This window comes from Semicossyphus pulcher, unplaced genomic scaffold (assembly GCF_022749685.1).
Source record: "Semicossyphus pulcher isolate SPU_LCO1_2020_fin unplaced genomic scaffold, fSemPul1.0.p SCAF_22, whole genome shotgun sequence".
Classification (NCBI taxonomy): Eukaryota; Metazoa; Chordata; class Actinopteri; order Labriformes; family Labridae; genus Semicossyphus; species Semicossyphus pulcher.
Genome location: NW_027211696.1, coordinates 9,028,713 through 9,043,147, shown reverse-complemented (window position 1 = coordinate 9,043,147; position 14,435 = coordinate 9,028,713). Strand labels below are relative to the sequence as shown.

At 44.8% G+C, this 14,435-nt stretch overlaps 1 protein-coding gene across 1 annotated transcript in view; it reads left to right on the top strand.

Annotated features, from left to right (window-relative positions):
• Nucleotides 1–14,334, top strand: part of ric1 (RIC1 homolog, RAB6A GEF complex partner 1) — a 35,947-nt gene extending 21,613 nt beyond the window's left edge. The window contains exons 6-27 of the mRNA XM_069673386.1: nucleotides 1,053–1,189; nucleotides 1,419–1,510; nucleotides 1,898–1,986; nucleotides 2,641–2,785; nucleotides 2,874–2,922; nucleotides 3,015–3,182; nucleotides 3,274–3,486; nucleotides 3,778–3,816; nucleotides 3,928–4,038; nucleotides 4,133–4,222; nucleotides 4,320–4,480; nucleotides 6,664–6,802; nucleotides 6,898–7,014; nucleotides 7,107–7,514; nucleotides 7,604–7,915; nucleotides 8,089–8,247; nucleotides 9,166–9,302; nucleotides 9,433–9,713; nucleotides 9,813–10,034; nucleotides 10,121–10,298; nucleotides 10,409–10,597; nucleotides 10,836–14,334. Coding sequence (XP_069529487.1) covers nucleotides 1,053–1,189; nucleotides 1,419–1,510; nucleotides 1,898–1,986; nucleotides 2,641–2,785; nucleotides 2,874–2,922; nucleotides 3,015–3,182; nucleotides 3,274–3,486; nucleotides 3,778–3,816; nucleotides 3,928–4,038; nucleotides 4,133–4,222; nucleotides 4,320–4,480; nucleotides 6,664–6,802; nucleotides 6,898–7,014; nucleotides 7,107–7,514; nucleotides 7,604–7,915; nucleotides 8,089–8,247; nucleotides 9,166–9,302; nucleotides 9,433–9,713; nucleotides 9,813–10,034; nucleotides 10,121–10,298; nucleotides 10,409–10,597; nucleotides 10,836–11,154 — 3,755 coding nt within the window. The 3' untranslated portion in view covers nucleotides 11,155–14,334. The remainder of the gene's footprint in view (nucleotides 1–1,052; nucleotides 1,190–1,418; nucleotides 1,511–1,897; nucleotides 1,987–2,640; nucleotides 2,786–2,873; nucleotides 2,923–3,014; nucleotides 3,183–3,273; nucleotides 3,487–3,777; nucleotides 3,817–3,927; nucleotides 4,039–4,132; nucleotides 4,223–4,319; nucleotides 4,481–6,663; nucleotides 6,803–6,897; nucleotides 7,015–7,106; nucleotides 7,515–7,603; nucleotides 7,916–8,088; nucleotides 8,248–9,165; nucleotides 9,303–9,432; nucleotides 9,714–9,812; nucleotides 10,035–10,120; nucleotides 10,299–10,408; nucleotides 10,598–10,835) is intronic.
• Nucleotides 14,335–14,435: the final 101 nt, after the last annotated feature.

The following is a 14,435-nucleotide window of genomic DNA, read 5'->3' as shown; positions in this document are numbered from 1 at the left end:
AAATTCTAAAAGTAGGCGGGGTAAAACACACTTAAAACACATACATGTATTGGCTACAGCAGCCCCCATCTTCTCCAGTGTTTTGCGTAACTTACAATAACCAAAGGTGTGCCTCAGGGGTCACACCTGGGACCTCTCCTATGCTTTATATATATAAAAATAACATCAATCAAAATGTTTTTAATAGAAAATGTTCATTTATATGCTGATGACACTGTATTGTATTGCTCAGCATCCACTCCAGACCAGGCTCTCTCCCAGTTACAACTTACTTTTAATACTGTTCAACAACATTTTTAGAATCTCCCCTTTTCAGGGTACACCGATTGAGTCAAATATCTTGGTATTTTAATCGATGAATCATTCTCTTTTACACCACATATTCAGCAGTTGGTAAAAAGATTCAAACTTAAACTGGGTTTTTATTTTAGAATCAAATCCTGCCTTTCTTTCCAGTTTAAAAAAAGACTGGTTGCCGCCACCTTTATGTCCGTGTTGGACTGTGGTGATGTTTTATACATGCACGCCTTTTCTCAAAGCTTACATGCTCTGGACACTGTGCATCACGGAGCATTGAGGTTCATCACTAATTTTAAAGCCCTCACTCGTCACGTGTATTCTTATTACAAGTCTATTTTAAATATGCTTTCCTCGTACCTTCTAAGAAGAGTGCAGGAGCTTACAGTCTTCGTTCCCAGGAACTGTTATTACTGTCTGTCCCAAACGTCACAACTGAACTGGGGGAAAAGGCGTTTAAGTTTGCTGCTCCCTTTACTTGGAACGAATTACAAAAAGACCTGGAACTAAAGGAAGTGGTCTCTTTGGATGCTTTAAAGTGGTCTTGAATAACTTGGAGGCATTTCATGTCTTTTATTGTGTTATAGTCATCCTGTATTAAGTTTGTATGTATGGCTGCTCATCGTGTTAATGTGCTGCCTGTCTTGGCCAGGAGATTTTTAATCTCTTCTTTCCTGGGTCACTAAAGGTTCAACTAAAGCTCCCGACTCTTTGTGATGCATTTAATACCCCAACCTCTGTATGTGTGTATTCAGGTGGACCCTCTCTGGATCTGGAGGGAGTGTATATCCGCTGTATGGAGTATTGTGTGACCCTGGACGGCTTTGCTGTGGTGCTGAGTGACGGGCGCCTGGGCTTCATCACACCGCTCAGCAACACCATCACAGCAGATGTAAGAACACTCGCAGACTCACACTGCTGACGTAAAAACACCAGGATCCAGACTGAGTTTATGTACATTGTTTTGGCACGGAAACACTGATTAAATTCCTCGACTGGTCTTTAAGACAGCTGGCAGCTTTACAGGATATGACATCATCTGACCCCCATGACACGGGAGACGCCCTGATTTATTTTAACACCGTTTTCTCATGACGATTTTATTGTGTGTGTGTTCGCAGCAGCTGCAGGGCGTCTGGGCGGCAGACGTGAACGACGGCACCTGTGTGGCCGTCAACAACAAGTACAGACTGATGGCGTTTGGCTGTGCCAGGTACGCGTCTGCCTCCGTCCCTCTGCCCGAGTCTTTACAGTACAGTGACGGGAAGAAAACCCTTGACTGTGTGTTTGTTTGCATCCGTGCGTTACAGAGATTGATTGTTGTCGGTGCAGTGTGTGTGTCCGGTGTGAGAATGTGTCAGTTTGTGTTTGCAGAAGACGACCTAGTGTGTGCTTGTGCAATCTGCAGGGTTGGCAGGAATTTTTGTTCCCCATTCCTCTTCACTCTCTGCCTTCATGTTGTTTTTAAAATGTTTAAAATGTTTTGTTCCTCTCTGAAACAACCGTGTTACAGTTCTTTGTTATATTACAGAAACAACGGACAGTAAGAGAAAAACAACCTTGTTGCATGTTAAAAATGTCATGCTTGTTTTCATTACAGCGGCTCAGTGCTGGTGTACATGATCGACACCACGACGGGATCCATGCAGCTCTCCCACAAACTGGAGCTCACCCCCAAACACTACCCAGGTATCACTCACATTCTCCCCGTCTCCCCGTCTCGCTCCTCTTTGTCTGTCTTTCTGTGTCATACAGCTCCAAGAGTTCCTCTCTGAGATAACTCGCATTCTTTCAGCTGTCCCTCTCTGGGGGCCACACGCCTGTGTTTCTCCTTAGTTCACATCCGTGTCAAGTCACACTCCTGTGGTGGTGTAGCTCCCCCTAGTGGAGTAACTGACATGTAGGCTTACAAGGAATCTGTATGTTTCTAGGGTATCTGTATGTGTTTAAAACGCTTAGCAGGTATTAAAAGGTGTCATATTTTATCAACACCTGTCTTTTAATCTCACAGACTTTAAGGGTAATTAATTGATGTTATTGTATCGGTGGATTGTGCCTCAGGGAAGCCACCAACATTCATTAGCTCGGGGCATCAATGAGGAAGACAATACGCAAAAATATTCTGGTCTGTTAAGTGCGATATGTGGCAGACATAAAGCAGCGTTTCATACGTTTCACAGTTGAAAAAAGAGGAAAATAATATCATGTCATTCACCCGTCAAATACGAGACGGTACTTGAACACATCATTTGCAAAATCATTCATTAATAATTCAAACCAAAACAACTTTCACTAAAGCTTTCTGAACCCACATCCCCTCTCTGCGTCCTTTTCCCTGCTCAGACATCTATAACAAGACGGGCCCAGTCAAGCTGATCTGCTGGTCACCTGACTACAGCGTTGCCATGGTGACGTGGGAATGCGGCGGCCTATCGCTGTGGAGTGTCTTCGGAGCTCACCTCATCTGCACTCTGGGCGAGGACTTTGCGTAAGTGTATGCGCACGCACGCACATACAAATGCATTTGTTCCTTTTATTTTTTTATATATACATTTATTTTTGCGTCTTCCCCTCAGGTATCGTTCTGATGGAACCAAGAAGGACCCCATTAAAATCAGCTCTATGGTAGGTGGATTCATTCATTTTAACATAACATGAAAATCGATTTGTAGATTTGTAAAACATGTTTATTAAACTGACCGACTCCTCCCTATCAGAGCTGGGGAGCAGAGGGCTACCACCTGTGGGTGATCCCTAACAAACACGAGAGGAGACGGCAGGAAGAAGAGGAAGAGGAAATGGCCGCACCTCCTCACCCCTCCCTGCAGTCCGGCATACTGCAGTTCCACTTCATCAAGTCTGCCCTCACAGTCAACCCCTGCACGGTGAGAGGAAGCACATCATCAGCTCTGTAAGTACACACATTCTCAAACGCACACATTACATGCTTTGTTTGCTCCTCTCTCGACTGTACAGAGTAACCAGGAGCAGGTGTTGCTCCACGGTGAAGACCGCCTCTACCTGACCTGCGGCGACCCCACGCAGGTCAACAACGCCTCTGACGCACACCCGCACACGCACCTACACCCACGTGACGGCAGCCCGCTGCACCACCCCCCCAACCCCGACTCCTCTCTCTCTCAGGGACTCAGCACTTTACTGGGACACAAGCACTGGCACGTGGTCCAGGTGAGGATGGGCAGTCGTCACACCTGGTTAGAGGGAATTATTCAAGAGGTTTTAAAAATATCTTGGTGTTCATAAGTCCAAATTCTTCACAGATTTTCATTTTGCATTACATCAAGCTAGCATGTAGGCTAGCTATGAGCTTGTTAATGGCAGCCAGATGTTTATGACTTCAAGTAGGAGGTAGAAAAGGTAGCAGCTTCCTGTTTCTCCCTGCTTGTCTGCAAACTTCCAGTGTAATGAAATGTTGATGCTTATCTTGTATTTATCGAAGCGTTTTTCTTGTCCTTCTAGATTCACAGCACATACCTAGAGAGCAACTGGCCTATACGGGTAAGTACGGCGGGTATACGAACATACTTGACCTGAAAATATGTCGGAATACAGGTAAAAGGTCATTAAAAAATGTCTATAAAACTCTTCCGTATGTGTGTTTGTGTGCAGTTTGCAGCCATAGACTCAGCAGGCCAGTGCATGGCTGTAGCAGGGAGGCGGGGCTTTGCACACTACTCCTTATTCACAAGGAAATGGAAGCTGTTTGGAAATATCACTCAGGTAAATGACACTGTATCCCTCTCTTTATGGCTTCAGTCATTCTGTCCAGAGTAAACAGTTACTAATGTGTGTGTGTGTTTGCATTTGTCTGTAGGAGCAGAACATGACGGTGACGGGAGGTCTGGCTTGGTGGAACGACTTTGTGGTGGTGGCCTGTTACAATTTTATAGACCAGCAAGAGCAGGTGCGACTGAAGCAGCACTAACCTCACCATCACTAAATGTTGTTTTTTTTTGTCCTCGTTGTGAGTCACCTCTCTTCTGTCTCTCTGTTGACACTAGTTGAGGCTCTATCAACGCTCAACCAACCTGGACAACGCCTTCGCATCCGTCACTAAGCTGCACTCAGACACTCTGCTGCTCAACGTCTTCAGGGACATGGTCATCCTGTTCAGAGCCGACTGCTCCATCTGCCTCTACAGCATAGAGAGGAGGAACGACAGGTGGGCTCCTGCGTGCACACAACCAACCACAGCGTTAAACTCAATCACATCACGTGAATCTTTTCCATGGATCAGCTGATTTGTTTGAATTCTGACTCTTGTAGCTTTTTTACTTGAAACTGACTCAATTATTTGAACATGTTTATATAATATCAGATGGTTTGTACACTGTAAATCTTTATCTACAATTTTGTGTCAGAAACTGACCCAAGGATTTGCAAAAATTCTTCACATCGCAAATCAAAATTTGGCTGTCTCAACTCATTTTAAGAACTTCTTTTTAAGAACAAAGACATTTATGAAGTGAATTTTGTGTCTTTATTATGCAATCAAACCAAACAGGTTTGAAAGCAAAACCACAAAAAACATGTTTTAATGCAAATAAAACAAATTTGTGATTAAAAATGTATTAATAATAATCTAAAAGTTTCGTTTGCAAATCCAAAAGTTTAATTTGTGAATCCCAAAGTTTCGTTTGAGAATCCAAAAGTTTCGTTCGTGAATCCCAAAGTTTCGTTTGCAAATCCAAAAGTTTAATTTGTGAATCCAAAAGTTTCGTTAGAGAATCCCAAAGTTTCGTTCGTGAATCCCAAAGTTTCGTTTGTGAATCCCAAAGTTTCGTTTGCAAATCCAAAAGTTTAATTTGTGAATCCCAAAGTTTCGTTAGAGAATCCCAAAGTTTCGTTCGTGAATCCCAAAGTTTCGTTTGTGAATCCCAAAGTTTCGTTTGCAAATCCAAAAGTTTAATTTGTGAATCCAAAAGTTTAATTTGTGAATCCCAAAGTTTCGTTTGAGAATCCAAAAGTTTCGTTCGTGAATCCCAAAGTTTCGTTTGAGAATCCCAAAGTTTCGTTTGCAAATCCCAAAGTTTCGTTCGTGAATCCCAAAGTTTCGTTCGAGAATCCCAAAGTTTCGTTTGAGAATCCCAAAGTTTCGTTCGTGAATCCCAAAGTTTCGTTCGTGAATCCCAAAGTTTCGTTCGAGAATCCCAAAGTTTCGTTCGTGAATCCCAAAGTTTCGTTCGCGAATCCCAAAGTTTCGTTTGCGAATCCCAAAGTTTCGTTTTGTGAATCCCAAAGTTTCGTTTGTGAATCCCAAAGTTTCGTTTGTGAATCCCAAAGTTTCGTTCGAGAATCCCAAAGTTTCGTTCGCGAATCCCAAAGTTTCGTTCGCGAATCCCAAAGTTTCGTTTTGTGAATCCCAAAGTTTCGTTTGCGAATCCAAAAGTTTCGTTTGTGAATCCCAAAGTTTCATTTGCGAAACCCAAAGTTTAGCTTGCTGTTGAGCTGAATCTCGTGGACTGGACCTTGACTGAAAGATGTAAGACACGTCTCTATCCACTTGTTAAGTCTGATGTCACATCTGACGTGAATCCATTTCCGGGTCCAAACACTCCTTCAGTCGCTGTTGAACAACCCAGTCAACACGAGCAGAACCTGTGAACCTCTTCATAAAACACCTCTTTTCTTACTTGACTTGACTTTTAGGTTGTTTAATGAGCGACTTGCTCAACAGCAAGCAAAACTTTTGGATTTACATTAATACATTTGAAATCACAAATTAATTTTCCTAGCAATAAAACCTTTTTTTTATTGTAGTGTCGACGGTTTTGCTTTCAAACCTCTTCTGTTTGATTGCATAATAAAGACGCACAGTTAACTCCATCGACATGACTGTATTGCCCTCCATGTTCAGCACACTTTCTTCCTCTCACACCCTCCAGCAGCAGGGAAACCCCTGGCACCAGTAGTCACAGTAGTGTTTGGTCATGTTGTTACTCAGCCACATTTTTCTTGGGAAAAGAGGCTTTAAGTAGAAGCCTTTTAAAAAGCCATCACATGACAAATCTGGGCCTCAGATTTACTCCTAATGAAGTGAGTTTGGCCAAGCTCTGAACCTTCAAACTATGTCAGAATTGTAAAGTATTCTGCTTTTGTTTTTTTAAGTATTTTCCCCAGTCAAGTATATTTTTGGAAAACGTACCTTGATACTAAAATATAAAATATTTCTCGTTGCTGCATCAAGTTCTTTGCCAGATTTTCCTAGCAGTGACTAAGTAGACATCCTGGTAAAATGACTGTTCTTAATTATTATTTATCCAGAATTAAAATGATCAAAGACTTTGTGAATTTCTTTTTGTTTACTCAGACTTAAAATATCTTAACCTCTATTTAATGTTCCAGTCCACACCCGACAGCCAACGTGGAGTTGTTGCAGGAGGTGTCCATGTCTCGCTACATCCCTCACCCTGCCCTCGTGGTCTCCGTCACTCTCACCTCTGTGCGCACAGAGACCGGCATCACGTTGAAAGCACCGCAGCAGGTAACAGACATGCACAGTAACACACACACACACACATACAGTGAGCTCTTGATGGGTGCATGTGCGTTCATGTTTTCTGTGTGTGTCCCTCTCAGGCCTGTATGGCAGAGAGCATTATGTTGAACCTGGCTGGCCAGTTGATCATGCTGCAGAGGGACCGCTCGGGACCGCAGGTACGAGAGAAGGAGACGCCGGCTAACAACAAGAAGCTGGTGAGTTCAAACACCCCTCGGATTTTGTATTTTAATTATTTAACTGCTGCTGTTTAACTTGCTTACCTATAACACTCTTCTTTCTCCCTTAGCTCCCATTTTGTCCTCCAGTAGTTCTGGCTCAGTGTGTGGAGAACGTGTGGACCACCTGTCGCTCCAACAGGAAGAAGCGCCACCTGCTGGAGGCCCTGTGGCTGTCCTGCGGTGAGGCGGGCATGAAAGTCTGGCTGCCGCTGTTTCCCCGAGACCATCGCAAGCCCCACTCCTTCCTGTCCAGACGCATCATGCTGCCCTTCCACATCAACATCTACCCTCTGGCTGTGCTGTTTGAGGACGCCCTGGTACTCGGGGCGACCAATGAGACCGTGCTCTACGATGGGCTGCAGGGATCCTCTGAGCCACTGGAGGCTCTGTTCCCCTTCTGCACCGTAGAGAGGACCTCCCAGATCTACCTCCATCACATCCTGAGGCAGCTGCTGGTTCGCAACCTGGGTGAACAGGTATGTGGAGTCTCCTGTCGTGTTATGTTAGCTTTGTGAGTGGGGGAAGGTGCTAGAGGAAAAATAACCACAAGTTCTCTCTCCCACAGGCTTTGATGCTGGCTCAGTCATGTGCCTCCCTCCCTTACTTCCCCCACGTCATGGAGTTAATGGTGCATGTCGTGCTGGAAGAAGAGGCCACGTCACGGGAGCCCATCCCCGACCCTCTGCTGCCCACCGTGGCCAAGTTCATCACAGAGTTCCCCCTCTTCCTCCAAACTATCGTCCACTGTGCCAGGAAGACGGAGTACGCCCTGTGGAACTACCTGTTTGCCGCCGTGGGAAACCCCAAAGATCTGTTTGAGGAGTGTCTCATGGCTCAAGACCTGGACACAGCGGCCTCCTATCTGATCATACTGCAGGTAGCTTATTCTGTTAGCCTTTTATAGCATAGTGCAGAGAATATAAAACACTTAGCCTACAAGAGAAATACAAAAGAATCATTGTACTTACCTGAATAAGGCCATGTAGGGTGTCATGTTCATAGTATCTTTCTCCCTCTTTTTCCTCCACTCTGTTGCCTCCCTCTGTAAAGAACATGGAGGTGCCAGCAGTGAGCAGACAGCACGCCACTCTCCTCTTCAACACGGCGCTCGAGCAGGGCAAGTGGGACCTCTGCCGGCACATGATCCGATTCCTGAAAGCCATAGGCTCTGGGGAGATGGAGACTCCGCCCCCAACACCCACCACTCAGGTAAATACTTTCAAATTTGCCATCTTTCGTTGACTCTGTAATAAAACAGCCAAAGGGACTAACGTAAACAATCTGAACATTTCAAGTCCTCACCTTCAACCAAATATAAGGCCGAATTCACATCAAGTGTTTCTTATTCGTCCACACTGAAAGACTCAAATATTTAATTAGTCAGCATTTGGGTTTTCCTTCTTCATACCCTGACCCAAAACTGGTATTTTCAAATATATCAAAATCTGAGTTTTTCTGCTTTTGGTGGCTTCAGGCCATGTCCGGCCAGGGTGAAGACTTTCAGAAACTCGGTTTCCACGGAGACGTGTAGATGGGGAAAATGGCGTTTTTGGCTCGTGACGTCAGGCTGGATGCCGTTACCTCCTTTGTGAGGCGTAACAAATGAGGTGACATTCCTCGCAAAATGACGGACGTGACAAAAACAGTGATGCTTCAAACATTGCTAACAGGACTTTTTACATGTTTACACATACACAGTTACTCATCCACTATATTGGAGGACAGAACAGAGGTGTTGGGATGCAATCTTCTGGCATTAGATTATTATTATTATTATTTTTTTTTTTTTTGCATGACCGTGTTATATCGCCGCCTGTTGGTGTGGCATTCTCATGACAGCGTTTCTGTTGTGTTTTTGTGTTTTTGTTTGGACGGGGTTTTTTATAACCGTGCTCCTTATGGATGGGTTTTTGGGGGGGAAATGAAGGTGGGAAAAACTCAGTTTTGAAAAATACCTGTGTACATGTAGACATGGGCTAAGTGTGGATGGAAGGCCGAAATTGACTAAAAAATAAAATGCACTATGTGCAAATAAAATGGCTAAATATCAGTTATCTTGCTGTATGTTTTGTACCCTCGAACAATAAACTGTTAGCATGAAATGATGAACTGCGTCTCTGTCACCAGGAACCCAGCTCAACTGGGGGTTTTGAGTTCTTCAGAAACCGCAGCATCAGCTTATCCCAGTCGGCAGACTCCATCGCTACGGGCAAATTCAACCTGCAAAAGACCTTCAGCATGCCGTCTGGACCCTCAGTGAAAGGGTATGGACACACACACTCACATAAGCACACATGTATGGTGACATAGATAATGATGCATTCATTGTAACGTCTTAATATATCCCCATTTTTTGTCTCCATCTTTCCTTCTTCCTGTATTTCTTCCTGCCAGGCGGGATGTTGAGTGTGCAGAGAACATGTACATCGACATGATGCTCTGGCGTCACGCCCGCCACCTCCTGGAGCAGGTACGCCTCCGGGATCTGGGATGCTTCTCTGCACAGCTGGGCTTCGAACTCATCGGGTGGTTGTGTCGCGAACGGAACCGCGTGGCCCGCGTGGAAGATTTCGTTTCGGCGTTGAAGAGACTCCACAAGGATTTTCTCTGGCCGTTTCCTGTTATTCCCGTGGGAAGCCTCAGCTCGCCGCTGAAGAACGGACGGTGTCGCACGGGTGAGTGGCACGGGATTAAGTTAAGATAAGATAGATCAAGTTTAAATACTTTTAGCTCGGGCCGATATTTCATGCTGGTGTTTCGTTTCTTCTCTTAAGTTCTGAGCACACGGCTGTTGAAGTCGCAGTCAGCTGACAGCTTGTTGAACAGCGACATGGACACAGCACCCCCTCAGGCAGCTCCCACCAACCACACCTGGCTGGACGGGATCGGACAGAGACCCAAAGACATGGACACGGCCTCGTCCGCTCACTCCAATCACTCCAACCAACACTCACCTCAGACACATGATGCGTTCCTGTCCCTGCTCACCAACAAAGGTAAACGGCCTCGATTGGATAATCCTTGTCCACCCAAAAACAAGGTGCTTTCTTCTTTAACATCCCTTCACTTCTCTCCCCTCTAGTGGAAGAGTACAGCGTCGGCTCGGCCACAGACCTGACGGAGACCAGCTCGGTGGTGGACGGTGATTGGACGATGGTGGATGAGAACTCCTCCACCCTGAGCCTGAGCCAGGCCGAGCTGGAGCACATCTCCATGGAGCTGGCCAACAAAGGCCCGCACAAGTCTCAGGTGCAGCTCAGGTGAGATCACTAAACATCATTTTAACGATTCCACTGCAGTCTCGTTTGATGTGTTATGTGTGTGGAAACCAAAGCTGGTGTTTCACAGCTGTGCCCTTATGTCCCTTCAGGTATCTCCTACATGTGTTCATGGAGGCGGGCTGTCTGGAGTGGTGCGTAGTGATCGGGTTGATCCTGCGGGACGCAAACGTCATAAAGCAGGTCATCGGCTTCCTGGACAGCCCAGAGGTTCCCCAAGAAACTGTGCAGAGTGTCCGGAACGGCTTATTGGCTGTCGACACGTGGGCCTCCACTGACTGGTGGGTGAAGCATGTGACCTGTCCGCATTCATTCATTCATTCAAACCTTTATTTAAGCCTCAAAGGTCGTGTGTATTTATTGCTCCTGCATGTCTCTCCAACCAATTTGTTTAGTCGTTTTTTGACGTTTTATTTATTGTTTTCTTACATTTTATTGTTTTATTCTCTTCTAAAATTTGATGCTTTGTTATCGTTGGTTTTTAACCTTTTCTCTCTCCTGTCTTTCATCTTTTTCCAGCCTTGGATACAAACCATTCCTCAACCTGATCCAGCCGCAGCTGCAGCAGCTGATGGACTCTCCAGCAGGCGAGCAGGTGCAGCCCGAGGCCTTCCAGCCAAGCAGTCAGAGCTCAAAGCTGGGCGCCTCTGAGGGGCTCGGAGGAGCTGCGGTACCGCGGGCAGAGGACAGCAGAGGAGCGGCGGCTCCGCTGGGACTGACCCTGCCCTCCATCGAACCCGCGGGGGGTTTTCAGCGCCCCTCCTCTGAGGACTGTCCTCCTGAGCAGACAGAGGAGCAGGGAGAGGAGGAGGGAGCCTACGACTGCACCCTGTCCTGAAGCCAGGAGCCTCCTCTGGACTCTAACACGTGACTTTTGGAGCCTGGAGGAGGAATAGACTTTATTTTTGTGTGCGTGCGTGCGTGCGGTTGTGTGTGTATGTGGTGCACAGAAAGTACCTCTCCTGCAGGTCCTTACTTCAGTCAGTATTATCCACTCTTCAGCCCTTTTTGTCGACTAGAACCCCTGTGGATACTGAGCTACTACCAGAGCGACAGACAGCCCGACAGGCACCAAGACATCCTGGCACAACCAGAGACAGAACCACGCCTGATGTTTCCTCTCTAACAGGCGTCCTATTACCAAATTGTGCTGTTGGACAAACCAGTTTGTGCGTTTATATATGAGGTTGTGGTGTTTGGAAGCTGTAGACCAGCACAGGAAAGCACCAGGCTTTTTTTTAAAATCCAAGACAAATGTTTTTTTTTGTGTGTGTAAACATTTCTTTAGCACTCAATTCAAGTGCACCTGGAGACTTTTAATTATTATTTTCCACAGAAAGCTCCATGTTTGTTTTACTGCTTAAAGTGCAAGAATCAGTTCAGAGACGAAACACCTGCGTGTTTGATCATCATGCCACGTCGCTAAACAAGCTCTCTAGTCATGAACCATTTAAAGGAGATGTGTCCGAGCTGACAGGAAGCGTGCAGTGTGGAGAGAGGTGTTTCATACTTTCATACCTCATATGATTTTAAATATTTTGTGATACCTTTTTTCAATAATGTAACAGTGTACAAGATAACGTTATTTTTCTATAAACGACACCGTGTCCCTCTTCAGTCTCCCTGTAAACGCAAACAAAACACTCATGGTATGAATTCTATGTAATTCTTGAGAAGTGACGACCTTAAGGTTTCTAAGAAAATGATCTCTGAGAAGAATCCACTGATGCGAGTGCGGACTAGTTTCTTACCACTGATCACTTACCTCTCTGTTTGTGTCTCTTTCATGCATCGACGCCCCCGACTTTGGCCCCCCAAAAAAGTCTGATTTTGGTGTCAGCTTTGCTTCTATTGGTCCAGATTTTAAATAACAAGCAGATCGGTGTTGAGCTTTCCTGAGGTGAGCACATTTAAGGGAAGAGCTCGGGGCAAAACAGACGCTATACGAACCAAATCATGTGATGCTTTATCCAGCTTTTAAACACACATTTGGGTTAAAGTCTCCGTGCTGGAGATTAAACGTGCGTTTCCTATCATCAGCGAGGCAGGTTGCTGTTCTGTTCCCTCGTCAGAAGAGATGTACCGATACCATTTTTTCCTTCGTAACAACATTTGTGAAACCTAGACTTGTCGGCCGATACCAAGTACCCCTCTGATACTAGTGCGCTTATAAAATATACATAATATTGTTGACAGTTGGCTAGCTTTGACCAACATTACATTCTCTGCTAGCATCACAATGTTGCTTGTTGGGGGGGCGAATTGGTTTTGGTGTCAGAGCCAGTTTTTACTGGCAAATTCGTAGATACCGCATTTAAGGCCGATTTTAGAGGCCAATATCAATACTGATACAGATATCGATACCAATGCTGATAGCGCTACCGATACAGATATCGATACCGATAAAGATACTGATAGTGATACAGATATCGATACCGATGCTGATAGCGCTACCGATACAGATATCGATACCGATAAAGATACTGATATTGATACAGATATCGATACCGATAAAGATACAGATATCGATACCGATAAAGATACCGATATCGATACCGATAAAGATACTGATAGTGATACAGATATCGATACCGATGCTGATAGCGCTACCGATACAGATATCGATACCGATAAAGACACTGATAGTGATAGCGATACAGATACCAACACAGATACAGATATCGATGCTGATATCGATACTGATATCGGTATCGAAAGAACTCTACTTGTCAGAAGTGTTGACATTGACATATCAGTATCCTTTTAAAGATTGATTTTGTCTTCGCTTTGAATGTGGTCATGTGATGGCAACATTAATGTGTGATAAGACTCTCATTACATGATAAGGACCTCTATTTCGTCCAGCTCATACGTACATATCACATCCCTGAACCGCTTGAGACTACGGCCGCCGGTTTCACCACGTGTGCTTCTGTGTGGGTTTCCGAGTGCGTGTACCACATTGTATTGGCATGCGTTTTGTTTTAATGGTATTAGTCCTCATATTTACGATTATTTATTGGCATTATAGCTGAGTGGTAATTACTGAATTGATGTTTGGTTTGTTCTGATGACTGATCACAAACTATCCCCCCCTTTACTTAATCAAAGACGTGTATTGGCTCTCTACCACAAGCACTAAACGGTTAATCACAGACAGTATTATAATGTGCAATGTATTGAAATGTTACTCAGCTTTATTTTTGATGTTCTCTCATTTTTTTCTGTTTTTCCCCCAAATTGCTTTTACTTTTCATGATAGACCAAATTGTTGCTCTCCTGTCGGTGTGAACAACATGAGTCGGGTTTGTGGTGTCTAAAATCTTCAGCTGTTTCTGTTGGTATGAATCGCCTGTATAGTTAGAACTCTATTCACGAAAAGGGCAAAATGACTATGCAGCACATTGTTGCTGTCGCTGATGTACTCAACATAACCTTCTTTCCAGTGAGCCCCTTTGTCTCCACTCTGAACAAGCCTACAGCTACACTGTGCTGCTGCGCTGTTTGCTTTACTTGACTTGAACACGGAAACACGATGAACCAAAGACTTTACGTCCAGAGGCCTTCTGTTTTAACCGGTTTCTTTCACTGAGCGCATTATGCAGAGGGAAAAAAAACACACCCACACCCACCCTGTCATCAAACATAACCATTGATGCTATAAAACTAATGCTGACGGCATACAAGACAATTTCCTACGGAAATGAATATTACAGATCCTTTCTGGTTTCTTCTCAGCGGGCGAGGAGCGGGCGGTCAGGTGTGTCTCGTGGTACTCGAGTGTCGAGTTCACTCAGAGGTGGGCGGCGCTCCCCCTCCCTCCCTCCTGTGTACAGTGTAAAAGTATTTCCTGTTTCCTGTCTCATGAGTAAAGTTTTATTCCTGGGGCGGGAGCAGCAAACATCCTCAATGCAGTGTAAAGAAACTCTCTTGTACATTTGCCTTTTCTACTCATGTTTGGTTTTCTACTTTTTTTTTTTCCTTGTACATAATGACCAATAAATTATTTTTAAAAATGGTTGACCTCAATAAGCACAGCTGAGTGTTTCTTGTTATAATCTCACCTGTAGTTTGCATGTATGCACGCTTAAATGACATTTAATAGGACATTACAACCGA